Source organism: Apodemus sylvaticus, chromosome 1 (assembly GCF_947179515.1).
Source record: "Apodemus sylvaticus chromosome 1, mApoSyl1.1, whole genome shotgun sequence".
In the NCBI taxonomy this organism is placed as follows: Eukaryota; Metazoa; Chordata; class Mammalia; order Rodentia; family Muridae; genus Apodemus; species Apodemus sylvaticus.
The window spans coordinates 196,705,185-196,723,418 of NC_067472.1; the positions used below are offsets into that span (position 1 = coordinate 196,705,185).

Below are 18,234 nucleotides of genomic sequence, written 5' to 3' on the forward strand. Positions count from 1 at the left end.
TAAAAGGATTCTATTATCATTAAGATAAGATTTTAGGTCATCTTCCTGACTTTCAAGTGCATTTGTCTATCCAGGGCTTGCTGTGGTGGGAGAAGTAGTTTCTGATAATGCCAAAGTTTCCTGGCTTCTGTTTCTCATGGTCTTGCTCTTGCCTCTTGTCATATGGTTATAGGGAGTTTTTTTCTGGTTGGGGTGTTTCTGTTTGGGAGTTTTCTTTTTTGTCCCTCGGTTGACTCAAGTCTCATGGTAGGCCAGTTGCCTTGGATGTGGCAAACCTCCTGTGGGATCTTCTGACTGTGGAACCTTCAGAGGGGCATGTACACTGGTGACTTGTTGCCCTGGTGGCCGTGTGTCTTCAGGGAGGCCTTCTTGAAGACCTTTGAATTGTGGGTTCTTTAGAGAGGCAGAGAAGCTGGAGATATGTTGCCCTGGCTGTGACACATCTACTGGGATGCCTTCATACTGTTTACTCTTGAGAGGATTTGTCAAGCTGTTGCCCTATGTTTAGCTGTTAACCAGGGAAGCATAAGTACTGTAGGTTTTGTTTCCCTGCATGCAAAAGAATTCCCGACAGGCTTTCAGACTGTCGATTCAGTTTCTCTGCATGCTGCAGTGCCCCTGGGAGGTCTTCAGACTTTGGTGTCAGTTGTCCATTTACTCTGTTTGCAGAATTCCTGGGTTTGTGATTTGACTTTTGTGTCAGTTGCCCTGCATGCCACAGAAATCCTGTGAAGCCTTCAGGCTTTTATTTTCATGGGCAGAGGCAGACTAGCTAGTAGTCTGTCCCAACAAAATTTCACAGCCAGAAGTGTAGGATATGGAAAATTTAAACATTGGAAATGAACATTCGATTGCCAGCTTACCTGGACTGGCAACCTCTTGTTAATACTGGAGCCAATTGCATATTTATTTCAATACTGAGAATACTTGTAAGATTTGGAAACAGAGGCAGTTGTTCAGAAAGAATGAAGCTCCTGTCTGATTCCTGCTCTGTAACAGTCCAAACCAAATGCTGGGTAGGCAGTATGGGTAAATCAGTGCTCTCTGTACGTTTTTTGACGTGTTTTCTTTTACTAGATTCTCCAGAACATATTCCAATAGGTTCGGAACACACATAGGGCTGAAGGTCCCTCCTTGTATCCAAAATTCCAAATGCCTTCAAGTGCACCCATAGAAACCAGACCCCAAAGGCTTCAAGAGACTGCAAGGAACTTACCCTTTCAAGTTTATTACAGTCCCATATTGACCCCAACAAATCCAATGCAATCAAGTCTTTCAGTCCCTGAAAGGGACCTACATCAGCAAGAGTTCCAAGGACCATCAAGAAAATCAGGTATCCAAATGCAACTAGATCCTGTACTGGACCCAGGTTTAACTACTTTGAAAAAACCCTCAGGGCGTCTAAGTTATCAAATACATAATTGAAATCTTGTTTCCATGTTCTCATAGGATCTGTGGTACTGTCAGAGAAATATGGTGACCATCAATCTGGCCCTGTGACTTCAAGAAAGGTGCGGAAGGAACGCATTGTGTACTCCAAAAAACAAAAGCACCTGCTGCAAGAACATTTTGATAAGTGTCAGTACCCAAACCAGGATCAATGTGTGAAGCTGGCAGAGTTAGTTGGTGTGACAGCGAGGGACATCAAGGTCTGCCCCTCTCTTTTCCCTCAATCCAACAGCAAAAATCTACACTTTCCCATCAGAAACTTTAATTTTGTTCTTAAATGCTTAGGGCAGTGATGACAGTTTTAGGTGGTGGATATTTATGAATCAAATGCTGGGACTCAAATTTTTATCAACCTGGTAGCAATATAGAATAGCATTGTTTCCATGCAGGGTCTCAGAAACCTAATCACCAGAGCTCCTGCTAAAATACAGGACACACTGGCTCAATCTCCCCAGTCTTATGTTGTCTGGTCAAACACAATCTACTTTATTATAATATCTTAGCCATCTTGAGTTTCCTGCTTCTTTGTTTCTGACATGTGAATCATTGCTATACAAACACCTTTTATCCAAAATCTTCACCTTGTGGTCCTGTTAGGGGACAACAGGCATTCTTCTGATATCTTCTTTCTTTTCCAGATCTGGTTTAAGAACAGCCGAGCTAAGTACAACCGGATGGCTCTCCAGAATATTACAGAAGCTTTGCCAGAGACCAATGGAAGTTCAAAACCAGTTTTTGAATCAACCCACTTTCCTGGTTCCATACCTCTTGTTGCTGCTGAGAATGGAGAGCCCATGTGTTCAGGCACATTTAGTGAGGTTTCCATTCCCAAACTCAACTGCATCCAGGAATCTTCTCTGCATCATTATCAGGCCAGTGATGCAGACAGGTGTAGTCAGCAGGAAGATCTGCTTGTTGGCCATGCTCCCATTATAGATTGGGATTCTGGTCAATCAGCAGCAGTTGAAGCCCAGACTGATCTAGCAGTGACTGAATCTACAGATGTCCTAGAAGCTGCCACCCATTGCCCAGAGGAGGCTCAAGGTTCAGGTCCATCTGCAGAGGAACTCTGGCAAAGAATCCTTGACGACTTGGAGAAATCCGAGGACTGGCTTACTCCAGGGACTGAATCTACAGATGTCCTAGAAGCTGCCACCCATTGCCCAGAGGAGGCTCAAGGTTCAGGTCCATCTGCAGAGGAACTCTGGCAAAGAATCATTGACGACTTTGACATACCCGAGGACTGGCTTACTCCAGTGACTGAATCTACAGATGTCCTAGAAGCTGCCACCCATTGCCCAGAGGAGGCTCGAGGTTCAGGTCCATCTGCAGAGGAACTCTGGCAAAGAATCCTTGACGACTTTGACAAATCCGAGGACTGGCTTACTCTGGATTACACCCCAAATCCAACTTACTTCTCTCAGCTCCTTGACCATTCCAGACATTTATAGTCATGAAGAAGTGTGTTATGTACACCCTTCATCTCAGTATTCGTGGGAATTAACCAGGCCTTTCTGTAGACGTTGTGTACCACTGTGGTTTATATAGAGGGGTTGTTTCAAAGCAACTGTAAATATTCATTCTTCATTGTTACATTATGTTCTCATGAAATAAAAGGAGAAATAGTTCCTGAAAATTATTTTATTACATATATTATCCATTTACATTCCAGTCACTACTGCATATGTCCCACTGACCTATAGTTCTTCACCCAACACATTAGGTAAAGTTTTCCCCTAATATTTTTTAACGTTTTTTTACCTTTATTACGATAGTATCACATACTATAATAGAATAGGAGATTAACTAATTCAGAAAGAAATAAATCAGGATAAAGTGTCCTTGCCATTTTTGTTTACATTAAGGATTCAGAAAGTGGAACAAATTAAGACGACTAGGTAAACACCTAAAACCATGCCAACTTAGCTAAAGTTACATAATATTAGGATTCAAACCCTAATTTAGATATTACCAAATTATTCTCTAAGTAAATAAGAGACCCAAAACGTTATTGAGTATAACAACTTACACATGAAATATACAGCACTTTGTTTTCTCAGAAAGCAATAGGGCAGCTCTTAGGCATTTTCTTTGTACAGTGACTAGAAAATCTTGATATGACTAGGCACCTCAGCTTTACCAGTAAGCTGATCAGATATAGCATATAGCAGTTTAATAGAGAGGTAACACTTCAGGTTTCAGAAGGCAGCAATAATTCTATTTTGGCTTTTATACTAAATGCTTATTATATTTAAGGTGACAATTGAAGCATATGATGTGAAGGTCATTAAGATTTAATGACAATCATTACAGTGTCTTGCAATGTACACTCAACTGTATAATGCTTCTCTGGAATGAAAACAGTGTTGATTAATTGGATTTTACATACCCACACAGAGAAAACTTAAAAAATAACTATCAAAGGCAATGTACTATGCTGATGTACTAAATTCAAAGTATGCCACAGAACTGAAACACATGACTAACACCGTGCTTTGTTCTAGGAGAAAGCTGACCAGTTCTCAGGGAAAGCTAAGCCTACACCATTTATCCTAATAACCATGGCTTATATAAACACATCAGGTTCCCAATAAAGAACCAAATCTAGGAATGTAAGTAAAACTTTGAGTGTTTTACATCTCTAGAACCTGGCTAAGGCTACACATCTATCTTCAAATCAGAAGCTGATATGAAATAGAGTGAGGTTCCCAGCTATGATAGAAAATAGAAAGGCTTCCAAGCACCATATTCCCTCAGGTTCCAGGAAAGCATCATGTGAGAAATAGAGAAGTAGGCAAAGAGGAAAGCTGGAAACATTCAGCTGTGATGTGATTCACTGTACAAGGCATTTAAAGTTCAGGACTGGAGTGAACCATCAGGCTTTTCATAATGCTGGGAGCTATCCGTTTAATAATGCTCCCAGATAAACACAGGCATGATCGTGAGGGTAACCACAGTCCCAGCTTTTGACAGTCTATCTGCAGTCTGAGCATCCTTCAAGCCACTGACATTCTGTCCCTTGATCTCACAGATGTGGTTGTCAGTTAGAAGGCTATTACTGGTAGCAGAATTATCCTTCACTATGGATGAGATTTTAACACTTCTAACGATAAAGCAAATATCCAGGTGATGCACAGAGATAGCAGACACACAGAAGTGTGGAGAAGCCAGAGAGCACAGCTAGGAGAATCCCTGTTGCTCAGAGGATCATGTCAAGTACTCCCAGGCAGGAAGCGTTTGGTTTCTATCTCCAGCTGGGGACGATCCTCTCCCACAGAGTGCCATATCCTGGTTAATCAGGGAGATAGCTAACCACACAGGAGTGCAGAGAGGTTTGAGAGCACAGGGAGGACCACCCCTGCTGCTCAGAGGAACCAGCCCAAAATCCTGAGAACACAGGTACCCAGGATCAGCCTGGGACAGAAGACTTCTGATTTTTGTCTGCATCCAGATAAGATGCTGGGCCACAGAATTACATATAGAAATACCACCACAAGGAAGCTAGTCTTTCAGGAGTGCCTACCAATCTATGTCCAAAGGTGAGGCCACCACCATTCTCAAATTTCTGGACAAAGTGGGACCTGCTAAGAACCATCAGGACACAGGAATCAAGAATCAGCTGGTGACAGGATACTTTTGATTTCTTTATGTACACCTGAGCTCACACATTATCCCAGCTCTGCATACATAAACTCCTCCTAGAGAGAATGGGTCTCCCTGGAGTTCAGATACATAGGCTAGCAGGACAGTTAAACCACAGTCAGAGACATCAAGACCAGCTAGCACCAGAGATAACCAGATGGCAAAAATCAAATGCAAGAACACTGGCAACAAACCAAGTCAACATGGAACCATGCGAACCCAGTTCTCCCACAACAGCAAGTCCTGGATACCCCAACACACCAGAAAAACAAGATCTGGATTTAAAATTACATCTCATGATGCTGATATAGGACGTCAGAGAGGACATAAATAGTTCCCTTAAATACAAACAGGAGAACATTTGTCAACAGGTAGAAGCCCTTAAAGAGAAAACACAAAACTTTCTTAAGGAATTACAGGAAAACACACACATACACACACACACACACACACACACACACACACACACACACACAAACCAAAGAAACAAAAAAAAACAGGTGAAGGAATTGAACAAAACCATACAGGATCTAATAGTGGAACTAGAAACAACAAAGAAATCACAAAGGGATACAACTCTGGAGATAGAAAACCTTGGTAAGAATTCAAGAGTCATAGATACAAGCATCAGCAACAGAATAGAAGAGTTAGATGAAGGAATCTCAGATGCTGAAGATACCATAGAAAGCATTGACTCAACCATCAAGGAAAATGCAAAATGCAGAAACCGTGTAACCCAAAACATTCAGGAAATCCAGACCACAGTGAGAAGAGCAAACCTAAGGACTACAGGTATAGAGGAGCATAAAGATTTACAACTTAATTGACCAGTAAATAACTTCAACAAAATTGTAGAAGAAAACTTCCCTGACGTAAAGAGAGAGATGCCTGTGACCATTCAAGAAGCCTACAGAAATCCAAACAGACTGGACAAGAACAGATATGCACTTGACAAAGAAAGACCATTCAAACCTGTAATGGAAAGGAAAACTTATCAGAATTACACCAGACTTCTCACCAGAGACCATGAAAACAAGGAGATCTTGTGCAGATCTCATACAGATCATAAGAGAAAACAAATGCTAGCCCAGACTACTATACCCACCAAAACTCTTATCACCATATATGGAAAAACTAAGATATTCCATGATAAAACAAAATTTGCCCAATATCTTTCCACAAATCCAGCCCTACAAAGGATAATATAAAATGCCAGCACAAGGAGGGAAACTACACCTTAGAAAAAGGAAGTAATAATCTTTCAACACATCCAAAAGAGGATAAGCACTCACACATAAAAATTACATCAAAAATAACCGGGAGCAACAATCACTTTTCCTTAATATCTCTTAATCTCAATGAACATAATTTACCAATAAAAACATAGACTAACAGACTGGATATGTAAACAGGATCCAGCATTTTGCTACATAGAAATCTACCTCAGTGACAAAGACAGGCACTCCAAGCTACAGGACCACATATGTAGGGACCTTGGTCAGACCTATACAAACTGCCTGATTGTTGCTTCCATCTCTGTAAATCTCTGTAAGCCTAGCTTATTTGATCCGGTGGGCTGTGTTTTCTTGGTATTTTCAACTGCTCTAACTACTGCAGTCTTTTACCCGTTCTGTGGCGCTTCCGTGGCTCTGCCTATATTTCTGCCTATGTGCCTCTGCTTTAGGTCTCATTGGTTGCTGAATGACAGGCATCAGATTAAAATTGGGCTAGCCAGTTCTCCAGGAGTATAACAATGAGCATAGCATAGTTATGCAAGGTTCCCATTGACAAACATAACAGAGTATCATTGATAGTGTCAGGGGTTGGTTCTTGCCCATAGGATGGTTTACAATTTGTGCTGGCAATTATTTGGAAATTGCCTCAGTTTCTCCTTCATCTTTGTCTAGGCAGTGTTTCCCATTAATAAATATATCCTTTTTATGTTCTCAACACTACCTACCTCTCAACATTACCTGACAGTCACTACTCTATTCCCTTTCTCTCATAGGGTTTCCCCATGGGTCTACCTTGAACCTAATGCATCAAGTCTCTGCAGGATCAGGTGCATCCTCTCCTTTTGAGGCCACTCAAGGCAGCCTAGGTAGAAGAATGGCTCCAGAGACAGCCAATAGCTTCCAATCTAGTTATTGGGGGACCCACATGAAGACTGAGGTGCACATCTGCTAAATATATTATGGGGGCCTAAGTTCAACCCATGTGTGTGTGTGTGTGTGTGTGTGTGGTCTTTTGTTGGCTACTGAGCCTGTGAGAGCTCCCAAGAGGGCTGGTCCCCAGGTTTTGCCATTCTTCTCCAACATCCACTCTGCTGATTTTGTAGATGTGTGCCAAATGAGTCTGTTACTCTCAGTTTCTTTTCCTAACTAATGTGCAGTTAATTTTTCCTTAAATAAAAGTACTTTCTTTTCTTTATTCGATATATTTTCATTTACATTTCAAATGATTTCCCCTTTTCTAGACCCCCAAACCCAGAATGTCCCATCAGCCCCCTTCCCTCCCCCTGTTCTCCCCCCCACCCCTTCCCAATTCCCTGTTCTGGTTTTGTGCTATAATGCTTGACTGAGTCTTTCCAGAACTGGGGGCCACTCCTCTGTTCTTCTTGTACCTCATTTGATGTGTGGATTATGTTTTTGGTATTCCAGTTTTCTAGGTTAATATCCACTTATTAGTGAGTGCATACCATGATTCATTTTTTGAGTCTGGGTTACCTCACTTAGTATGATGTTCTCCAGCTCCATCCATTTGCCTAAGAATTTCATGAATTCATTGTTTCTAATGGCTGAATAGTACTCCACTGTGTATATATACCACATTTTTTTGCATCCACTCTTCTGTTGAGGGATACCTGGGTTCTTTCCAGCTTCTGGCAATTATAAATAGGGCTGCTATGAACATAGTGGAACATGTATCCTTATTACATGCTGGGGAAACCTTCTGGGTATATGCCCAGGAGTGGTATAGCAGGATCTTCTGGAAGTGAGGTGCCCAGTTTTCTGAGGAACTGCCAGACTGATTTCTAGAGTGGTTGTACCAATTTGCAACCCCACAAGCAGTGGAGGAGTGTTCTTTCTCCACATCCTCGCCTACATCTGCTTCTCCTGAATTTTTAATCTTAGCCATTCTTACTGGTGTAAGGTGAAATCTCAGGGTTGTTTTGATTTGCATTTATAAAAGTGCTTTCTTGAGTACAGTTTGATCTGTCTCTTTTATTTGAGAAGTTTTTTATTCTGTAACAGCCATGGTAGTCCTGTGACTTACTCTGTAGTCAAGGCTGGTCTGGAACTCACAGAAATCTACCTGTTTTGGCGTTCCAAGTGTTGGGCTTAAGGAGTGCACCACCATATCTAACTTGAATTTAATTGAATGTGATCTCTTCTACTACATACCATTGCAAAATATCAAAACTCTTAGCATTATGGAACTAGAGCTGGATTTAACTGAGGGTTACTTATTGTGGATTTGGAGTGATGGCTCAGTGAGTCAGAGCAATAGTTGCTTCATCAGGAAAGCCTGGTTTAGTTCCCAACCTCCACTATGTGGCTCAGAACCATCCATTGGGAATTGTATTCCTTTGGAGTCTTAGCCCTCCTTCTGTCTGTAGGGTTCCAGGCATGCTTGCACATTACTGACACATGTTCATGTATAAACCTACATTTACAACAAAAGAAAAGATTGCTTGTTGATCTTGATTCTTGAAATTTGGTTCCTAATTGGTCTGGAATCCCATATATGCTATAACTCCAGACGCAGGGGCTCTGAATCCCTTTTTGAGGCACAGGGACCGCACACATGAGACATGAACACTCACAGAAAACTGAACAAAATGCAAATGAACTTGTAGAAAATGAATTAAGTTGGGTGTGGTAGGGCTCACTTTTGTTGTTGTTGTTTTTTGAGACAGTTTTTCTCTGTGTAGCTCTGGCTGCCCTGGAACTCAGTCTTTAGACCAGACTGGCCTGGAGCTGAGAAATCTGCCTGCCTCTGCCTTCCAAGTTTTGGGAATAAAGGAGTGCACCACCCCCGTCAGGCTGGAAGGACTCACTTTTAATGCCATGAATTGTGATGGAAGGATTCTGTTCTCCAGGGCATCCTGTTCTTTGTTCCCAAAGCCTGTTTAGAAAAATTAATCCAGGAGTGGTGTTACATGCCTTTATGGTCAGTATTTGGAGGCAGAGTCAAACTCTGAGTGAGTTTGAGACTATTCCAGAATATCCAGTGATATGAAGAGTGATGATGTCACCCGAAGTAAATATTCATTAGGTAGTATTAAATCAGATTGTAGGTAAAATAGTGTTAATTATTTTCTGAAAGGAATTTTTATAATTACTCTTGGCAGAACAGCTAGTACAATGACAGTTGTTTTGTTTTTCCATTACAAAGATTTATTCATCTTATTTTATTTTGGATTTTTTTGTTTTGTTTTTGGAGACAGGGTTTCTCTGTGTAACACTGGCTGTCCTGGCAATCAATCTGTAGACCAGGCTGGCCTTGAATTAAGAAATCTCCCTGCCTCTGGCTCCCAAGTGCTGGGATTGAAGGCATGTGCTACCACCTCCTGGCATTATTTTTGATTTCTTAACATAGAGCCTTTGTACGTAGTTCTAACTCTCCTGGAAGTGCTTATGTAAACAAGACTGCCTTCCACAAATGGAGATCCTCATCCATTTGCTTTGCAGGTAATGGGATTGAAAGGCTCTGTTATGATGCCCAGCCTTACTTCATTTTTACATGTTGTACTGGATGGGTTAGTGTGTGAACTTGACACATTCTTTCACAGAGAAAGGAGCTTCAGTTGGGGAAATGCCTCCATGAGATTCAGCTGTGGGGTATTTTCTCAATTAGTGATCAAGGGGAGAGGGCCCCTCCTGGGTGGTACACTCATTTAATCCCTGTCATTGGGAGGCAGAGGCAGGCAGATTGCTGAGTTTTCTGAGGCCACCCAGGTTTGCAGGGTAGGTTCCAGGACTGCCAGGGCTACACAGAGAAACCCTGTCACAAACAAACAAACAAACAAACAAACAAGTAGTCCATAATCATAATCCTCCTTATAAAGCCAAAGTGTCCAAGTCCTTCCCTTAATCCAGCCTTCTCTAACATTTTTTCCAGACACTGGAATTGGGTTACAGAGAAAACTAACCAAGGATGCTACTCCTTTCCAGGTTCCAGACAGCGCAGCTTTGGCACAACTAAAACCCTGAAGAAACAATGTCCATTGCCGTTATAACTAGAACTAGATAGGCCAGAACCTGTTGAAATCCTAGCAACTGTAATTAAATCTCTTTGGGGCTTCCAGTAAACATTCCTTGTGGTCTCACATTTCCAAACAGCACAGAAAATAATCTTCTGCACCACCCAACTATGACCATGGGATCTAGTCCTGCCATCTCAAGGACACATGTGAAAAGAACAAATGCTTAAATGGTCTCTAAGCACTGGATGTCTACATCCCACCTTTCAGATAAAACCTTCACATGACCAAGGATTTGTGGAGCAGGACTCTTTTCCATCATACTCAAGTGAACCTCCAAGGGGTAATTGCTTAGTTAAGTGCCTAAACTGGGAGCTGACAAAGATCCAAACAAGATCAAGCCTCCTGGTGTAAGGAGGGTGGCTTTGAGAATTGATAGAAAACACCTGCTATCCAGTAACGGCAAAGACTACACTTCAGGTTAATTTAGATGGCTCATAGGGATCCTGAGATGCCTTCATCATTAGTATCATAATCATTAGAAGGCTCAGGATCTGTGTCCACTTGGCGAAACAATCTTTTCAGTAGTCATTGATCTCCAATTCCTTTATGTGAAAAAACACAAACAGGATCTCATTCCCGTATTAAAACAGGGTTGGGGCCATTCCAAAGTATTAGTTAAAGGATCTCAACATTTAACCATGGCATATGAGCTGGAAGTGTCTGGATGCCAGCGATGATCTACTGCAGACTGACCTTTAGCATCAGTTTACAAAACATTAAAACAAATAATGCAAAAGCGAGATGTGCTTTTGGTGACCTTGGAAGTTAAAACTCACCCTGTTTTGTTTTCTAAAGCTAATTTTTCAGATACATTCAACAATTCCTTGTCCCATTGGATCATGAGGAATTTCAGTTTTATGTTCAATTCCAAATTCCTTGCAAAATTGTTCAAAGCTGTTTCCAGTGTATGCAGGCCCATTATCTGTCTTGCCAACTTTAGGCAGTCCCTTAGCAGTAAAAGCCTGTAAACAATGAACAATAACCTTTCTAGAAGGTTCTCCTCTTAAAGCAGTTGCAACTAGAAATCCTGAAAAGCTGTCAATAGTCATATGTGCTAAGAGAAAAACTCATATAGTTAAGTGCCTCCAACAAGGAAATGGAGAGAGCTTACATTAGCAGCTTGACAGAACATCTGAAAGCTCTACAACCAAATGAAACAAATACATCCAAGAGGAATACATGGCAGGGAATAAACAAATTCAAGGCCAAAATCAACAAAGTAGAAACAAAAAGAATTATACAAAGAATCAACAAAACCAAGAGTTGGTTCTTTGAGAAAATCAACAAGATAGATAAACACTTAGCAGACTAACAAGAAGGAATAGAGGAAACACGCAAATTAATAAAATTGGAATGAAAAGGGAGATATAACAACAGAAACTGCAGAAATTCCAAATATCATCAGATCCTACTACAAAAGCTTATACTCAACAAAACTGGGAAATCTGGATGAAATGGACAGTTTTGTAGACACATGCCAGCTGCCAATGTTAAATCCTGATCAGATAAACCATCAAAATAGTCCCATAACACGTGAGGAAATAGATTCAGTTATTAACAGTCTTCCCAAAACACCACCATCACCACCACAACCACAACCACCACCACCACCACCACCACCAAAAACAACAACAACAACAACAACAACAAAAACAAAAACACAGGACCAGATGTGTTTGTTGGGAATTCTATCAGTTCTTCAAAGAAGACCTACTACGGATACTTTTCAAACTATTCCACAAATCAGAAACCCGAGGTATCCTTCACAATTCATTATATGAAGCCACAGTATTGCTTATACATAAACCAAACAAAGATTAAACAAGGAAAGAGAATTCCAGACCAATTTCCCTTGAGAACAGTGATCCAAAACTACTCAATAAAATTCTTGCTGACCGAATCCAAGAACACATCAAAACAGTAATTCACCAGGATCAAATAGGCTTCATCACAGCAATGCAAGTGTGGTTCAATATATAGAAATCTTTCAATGTAATCCACTACATAAAGAAACTCGAAAAAAAAATACCCCACAAGATCATTTAGTTAGATGCTGAGAAAGCATTTGACAAAATTCACTATCCCTTCATGTTAAAAGTCTTGGAATGATCAGGAATTCAAGGCCTATACCAAAACATAGTAAAAGCAATATACAGCAAACCAGAAGCCAACATCAAACTAAATAGAGGAAATTTGAAGTAATCCTACTAAAATTATGGTCCAGAAAATGTTGCCCACTCTTTCCCTATTTATTCAATATAGTACTTGAAGATCTATCTAGAGCATTTAGAGAACAAAAGGAGGTACAGTTTGTAACACTTGTCAAAATGTTACAAACTGGAAAGGAGGTAGTCAAAACATCACTATTTGCAGATGATATGATAGTATACTTATGCAACCCAATAAAACAACACTAGAGAACTCCTACAACTGAGAAACAATTTCTGCCATGTGGCTGGATGTAAAATTAACTCAATCAAATCAGTAGCCTTCCTCTACTCAAAGGATAAATAAGCTGAGAAAGAAAATAGGGTAATGACACCCTTTACCATAGTCACAAATAACATTACATATCTTGGTGTCACTCTAAGTATGCAAGTGAAAAATTTGTATGACAAGAATTTCAAGTCTCTGAAGAAAGAAATCAAAGCAGATCTCAGAATATGGAAAGATCTCTTTCATGATCATGGATTGGCAGAATTAAGGTAGTAAAAATGGCCACCTTGCCAAAAGCAAACTACAGATTCAATGCACTCCCAGTCAAAAGTATATAACCAAGACATGCAGAACATATTTATACCTTAAAAACCAGACAGAAACAAAAGTAAGATGGCTACACACATTAAATTATTTAAACCAGACCAAAGGCCTGGTGTGGAAGGCATTCTCTTGGAGACATGGGATTAGGAATGTGATGAAAAATTGTGGGAGGGAGGTCTGGGAGGAAAGTAACAGCTGAACTGGGAAGTAATAAAAGTAAAATATAAAATGTAAAGAAATAAAGGATTACAAACCAAAAAATTTAAATTCATGGGTTCTATAAAATGAGGCTACACCTGGAGTAGCATCAAAGGGTGGGAGAGAATAATGGATTTGAATATTGCAAGTAGGAGGAGCCAAAGGGTGGGAGGGGCTTTGAATTCCAGGTTAGGAGAGATATATAAGGGCAGGTCTTCTAAGGAGAATTCAAAGACAGAGGACTGCGCAGGTTACAGGAAACCTCGTCATTCCTGGTGAATTGGTGAGTTGCATGAAATGTCTAAGGTTGCTATGTAAAGGGGATATCAAGTTGGGGAAAATTTGGGAGACAGTGGAGGAGGATTTTTGGTGATTTTTTTAGCCTGTATGGGTGTTTGATTGGTGAATTATAAAATATGCCCTGTATACACGCAGAAGATGTTATTTAAATTTAGTAGATGGTTCAAGTCTATCCCATAAATGTGAACAGTGCAGAGCAGTGATTTGCCCTGATCGGGGCACTCTATGGATGAGCTTTCAAGAGACCTCAAGGGGCTCTATTCTTCATTCTAAGCACAAGATTGAATCCTGGGCTGTTCAGAAAGCCTGGATCAATAGATAGTGAGGCCTGTCTATAGGACAAAGGAAAGAACTGACAATGGGATCTCAAGTGACCTTGGGACCAATTGAGGCTCCAGATTGCCTAGATAAGGCATAGTAGTGGCATTCTGACTCAAAAGTGTGACATCTTGGATGGTGTTTGGCTGAGCAGGCCCTCCTTCATCTAAAATCTGTAACCATTTTGGATGCATGGACCACACCTTTAATCCCAGGACTCGGAAACTAATGGCAAGTGGGTTTTTGTAATTGTGAGCCCTGGCTTGCATGTATAGTGTGAATCAGGAAGTCAGGGGCATGCACATGGAACCAGCCTCAGTCTCAGAAGAGAAAGTTTGGAGAAATAAATAGGTGTTAGTGGTGGCCGGAAACGTGCATGTCCTCTTGGCATCAGGATGAGAAGAGACGCATTTTTTGAGATTGCTCCTAGAGAGTAAGGAAAATTTTTATTTTCTCGATGGAGCCCATGTTAGGAGGAAATCCTACAGGATGGCTCAGTTCTTTGTTACACACCTATAGTCTTAGCCCTGCTTGGGAAGTAACAGTTAGGCTGATCCTTCTGAATTCTGTTTCAGCCTTGTGTTCTGTTTGACTCACATACAGCATAGTTCATTTAGCAAAACTCAGTCACAAAAGAAAAGAGTACAAAAAAAGTCTGTGATCTGGCCATATTTCCGTTAGATATTAAGTTGTGGCTATAGACTGGATGTTACAACAGGGTGTGTATAGCTGCTGGATTCTAGAGGATGAAAGGAGGAGCCTGTGGGAGGGTTCTTGATAGGGAGATTCAATTAAGGCTAAGTCCTTGGTATAGCACTTCAATATCAGGGGATCTGGCTTAGGTGTATGTGCCTTCTGACATCCAGAGTAATTAGATCATCAATGCTCTTGTTTAGAATACGGGAGTGGAAAGGGTCCATGGAAATGGGACATGTTCCATTGCCCTTGATTCTTTATTTTGTCACAGGGTGTCATACTGCAAGGAGGAGAAACTGGGATCATGTTTTTCCAATTATGATAATATTCCTTTGTTTAAAAAATATTTAATCTTTTTTACAATCCAGATTTTATCCCCCTTCTGGTCCTCCCACGGAAAGTTCCACATCCTGTAAGTCTAGTTTCCTTCTCAGGGAGAATGTCTTCACCCCACCCCCTACCTATAAGAACTCCCTGCCCACTTCGGGCCTCCAGTCTTTTTAGGGATAGGTACATCTTTTCTGAGGGAGTACAGTCCCACAGTTTTCTGCTGAGCATGTGTTGGGGGCCTCATATCAGCTGGTGTACGCTTAATTGGTGGTTGTCTAGTTTCTGAGAGATCTTGGCGGGTCCCGGTTAGTTGAGACTGCTGCTTTCTTTCTTCTATCTCTTGTATTCTCCTGGTAATGATTAATTATCCCAGATCTCATTCCTTGGTTTTCAATTTCCAGGGTTGCCTATATTTGTCTTTGTTATATCTACTTCCAATTCTAGGTCTTGGACTGCATTAATAAAAACATTCACTTTTTTGATTGTATCTTCCTGTATTGCTTATGGGATTTATGTGTTTCCTCTCTAAGTGCTTCTACCTGTTCACTTGCGTTTTCTTATATTTCTTTATGTGAGTTATTTATATCTCTTTAAAAGGATTCTATTATCATTAAGATAAGATTTTAGGTCATCTTCCTGACTTTCAAGTGCATTTGTCTATCCAGGGCTTGCTGTGGTGGGAGAAGTAGTTTCTGATAATGCCAAAGTTTCCTGGCTTCTGTTTCTCATGGTCTTGCTCTTGCCTCTTGTCATATGGTTATAGGGAGTTTTTTTCTGGTTGGGGTGTTTCTGTTTGGGAGTTTTCTTTTTTGTCCCTAGGTTGACTCAAGTCTCATGGTAGGCCAGTTGCCTTGGATGTGGCAAACCTCCCGTGGGATCTTCTGACTGTGGAACCTTCAGAGGGGCATGTACACTGGTGACTTGTTGCCCTGGTGGCCGTGTGTCTTCAGGGAGGCCTTCTTGAAGACCTTTGAATTGTGGGTTCTTTAGAGAGGCAGAGAAGCTGGAGATATGTTGCCCTGGCTGTGACACATCTACTGGGATGCCTTCATACTGTTTACTCTTGAGAGGATTTGTCAAGCTGTTGCCCTATGTTTAGCTGTTAACCAGGGAAGCATAAGTACTGTAGGTTTTGTTTCCCTGCATGCAAAAGAATTCCCGACAGGCTTTCAGACTGTCGATTCAGTTTCTCTGCATGCTGCAGTGCCCCTGGGAGGTCTTCAGACTTTGGTGTCAGTTGTCCATTTACTCTGTTTGCAGAATTCCTGGGTTTGTGATTTGACTTTTGTGTCAGTTGCCCTGCATGCCAGAGAAATCCTGTGAAGCCTTCAGACTTTTATTTTCATCGGCAGAGGCAGACTAGCTAGTAGTCTGTCCCAACAAAATTTCACAGCCAGAAGTGTAGGATATGGAAAATTTAAACATTGGAAATGAACATTCAATTGCCAGCTTACCTGGACTGGCAACCTCTTGTTAATACTGGAGCCAAGTGCATATTTATTTCAATACTGAGAATACTTGTAAGATTTGGAAACAGAGGCAGTTGTTCAGAAAGAATGAAGCTCCTGTCTGATTCCTGCTCTGTAACAGTCCCAACCAAATGCTGGGTAGGCAGTATGGGTAAATCAGTGCTCTCTGTACGTTTTTTGACGTGTTTTCTTTTACTAGATTCTCCAGAACATATTCCAATAGGTTCGGAACACACATAGGGCTGAAGGTCCCTCCTTGTATCCAAAATTCCAAATGCCTTCAAGTGCACCCATAGAAACCAGACCCCAAAGGCTTCAAGAGACTGCAAGGAACTTACCCTTTCAAGTTTATTACAGTCCCATATTGACCCCAACAAATCCAATGCAATCAAGTCTTTCAGTCCCTGAAAGGGACCTACATCAGCAAGAGTTCCAAGGACCATCAAGAAAATCAGGTATCTAAATGCAACTAGATCCTGTACTGGGCCCAGGTTTACCTACTTTGAAAAAACCCTCAGGGCGTCTAAGTTATCAAATACATAATTGAAATCTTGTTTCCATGTTCTCATAGGATCTGTGGTACTGTCAGAGAAATATGCTGACCATCAATCTGGCCCTGTGACTTCAAGGAAGGTGCGGAAGGAACGCATTGTGTACTCCGAAAAACAAAAGCACCTGCTGCAAGTACATTTTGATAAGTGTCAGTACCCAAACCAGGATCAATGTGTGAAGCTGGCAGAGTTAGTTGGTGTGACAGCGAGGGACATCAAGGTCTGCTCCTCTCTTTTCCCTCAATCCAACAGCAAAAATCTACTCTTTCCCATCAGAAACTTTAATTTTGTTCTTAAATGCTTAGGGCAGTGATGACAGTTTTAGGTGGTGGATATTTATGAATCAAATGCTGGGACTCAAATTTTTATCAACCTGGTAGCAATATAGAATAGCATTGTTTCCATGCAGGGTCTCAGAAACCTAATCACCAGAGCTCCTGCTAAAATACAGGACACACTGGCTCAATCTCCCCAGTCTTATGTTGTCTGGTCATACACAATCTACTTTATTATAATATCTTAGCCATCTTGAGTTTCCTGCTTCTTTGTTTCTGACATGTGAATCATTGCTATACAAACACCTTTTATCCAAAATCTTCACCTTGTGGTCCTGTTAGGGGACAACAGGCATTCTTCTGATATCTTCTTTCTTTTCCAGATCTGGTTTAAGAACAGCCGAGCTAAGTACAACCGGATGGCTCTCCAGAATATTACAGAAGCTTTGCCAGAGACCAATGGAAGTTCAAAACCAGTTTTTGAATCAACCCACTTTCCTGGTTCCATACCTCTTGTTGCTGCTGAGAATGGAGAGCCCATGTGTTCAGGCACATTTAGTGAGGTTTCCATTCCCAAACTCAACTGCATCCAGGAATCTTCTCTGCATCATTATCAGGCCAGTGATGCAGACAGGTGTAGTCAGCAGGAAGATCTGCTTGTTGGCCATGCTCCCATTATAGATTGGGATTCTGGTCAATCAGCAGCAGTTGAAGCCCAGACTGATCTAGCAGTGACTGAATCTACAGATGTCCTAGAAGCTGCCACCCATTGCCCAGAGGAGGTTCAAGGTTCAGGTCCATCTGCAGAGGAACTCTGGCAAAGAATCATTGACGACTTTGACATACCCGAGGACTGGCTTACTCCAGTGACTGAATCTACAGATGTCCTAGAAGCTGCCACCCATTGCCCAGAGGAGGCTCGAGGTTCAGGTCCATCTGCAGAGGAACTCTGGCAAAGAATCCTTGACGACTTTGAC

General features: G+C 41.3%; 2 protein-coding genes across 2 annotated transcripts; both read left to right on the top strand.

Moving 5' to 3' along the window:
• Positions 1–1,125: 1,125 nt before the first annotated feature.
• LOC127684998 (homeobox protein DLX-4-like) lies at positions 1,126–2,534 on the top strand (the record flags this gene model as incomplete). Its single annotated transcript, XM_052181741.1, has 3 exons — positions 1,126–1,333; positions 1,450–1,649; positions 2,088–2,534. Coding segments are annotated over 3 exons (855 nt in total), but the record flags the coding sequence as incomplete, so codon positions are not given.
• Positions 2,535–16,678: 14,144 nt separating this feature from the next.
• On the top strand, positions 16,679–17,838 carry LOC127684933 (homeobox protein DLX-4-like; the record flags this gene model as incomplete). Its single annotated transcript, XM_052181697.1, has 3 exons — positions 16,679–16,886; positions 17,003–17,202; positions 17,641–17,838. Coding segments are annotated over 3 exons (606 nt in total), but the record flags the coding sequence as incomplete, so codon positions are not given.
• Positions 17,839–18,234: the final 396 nt, after the last annotated feature.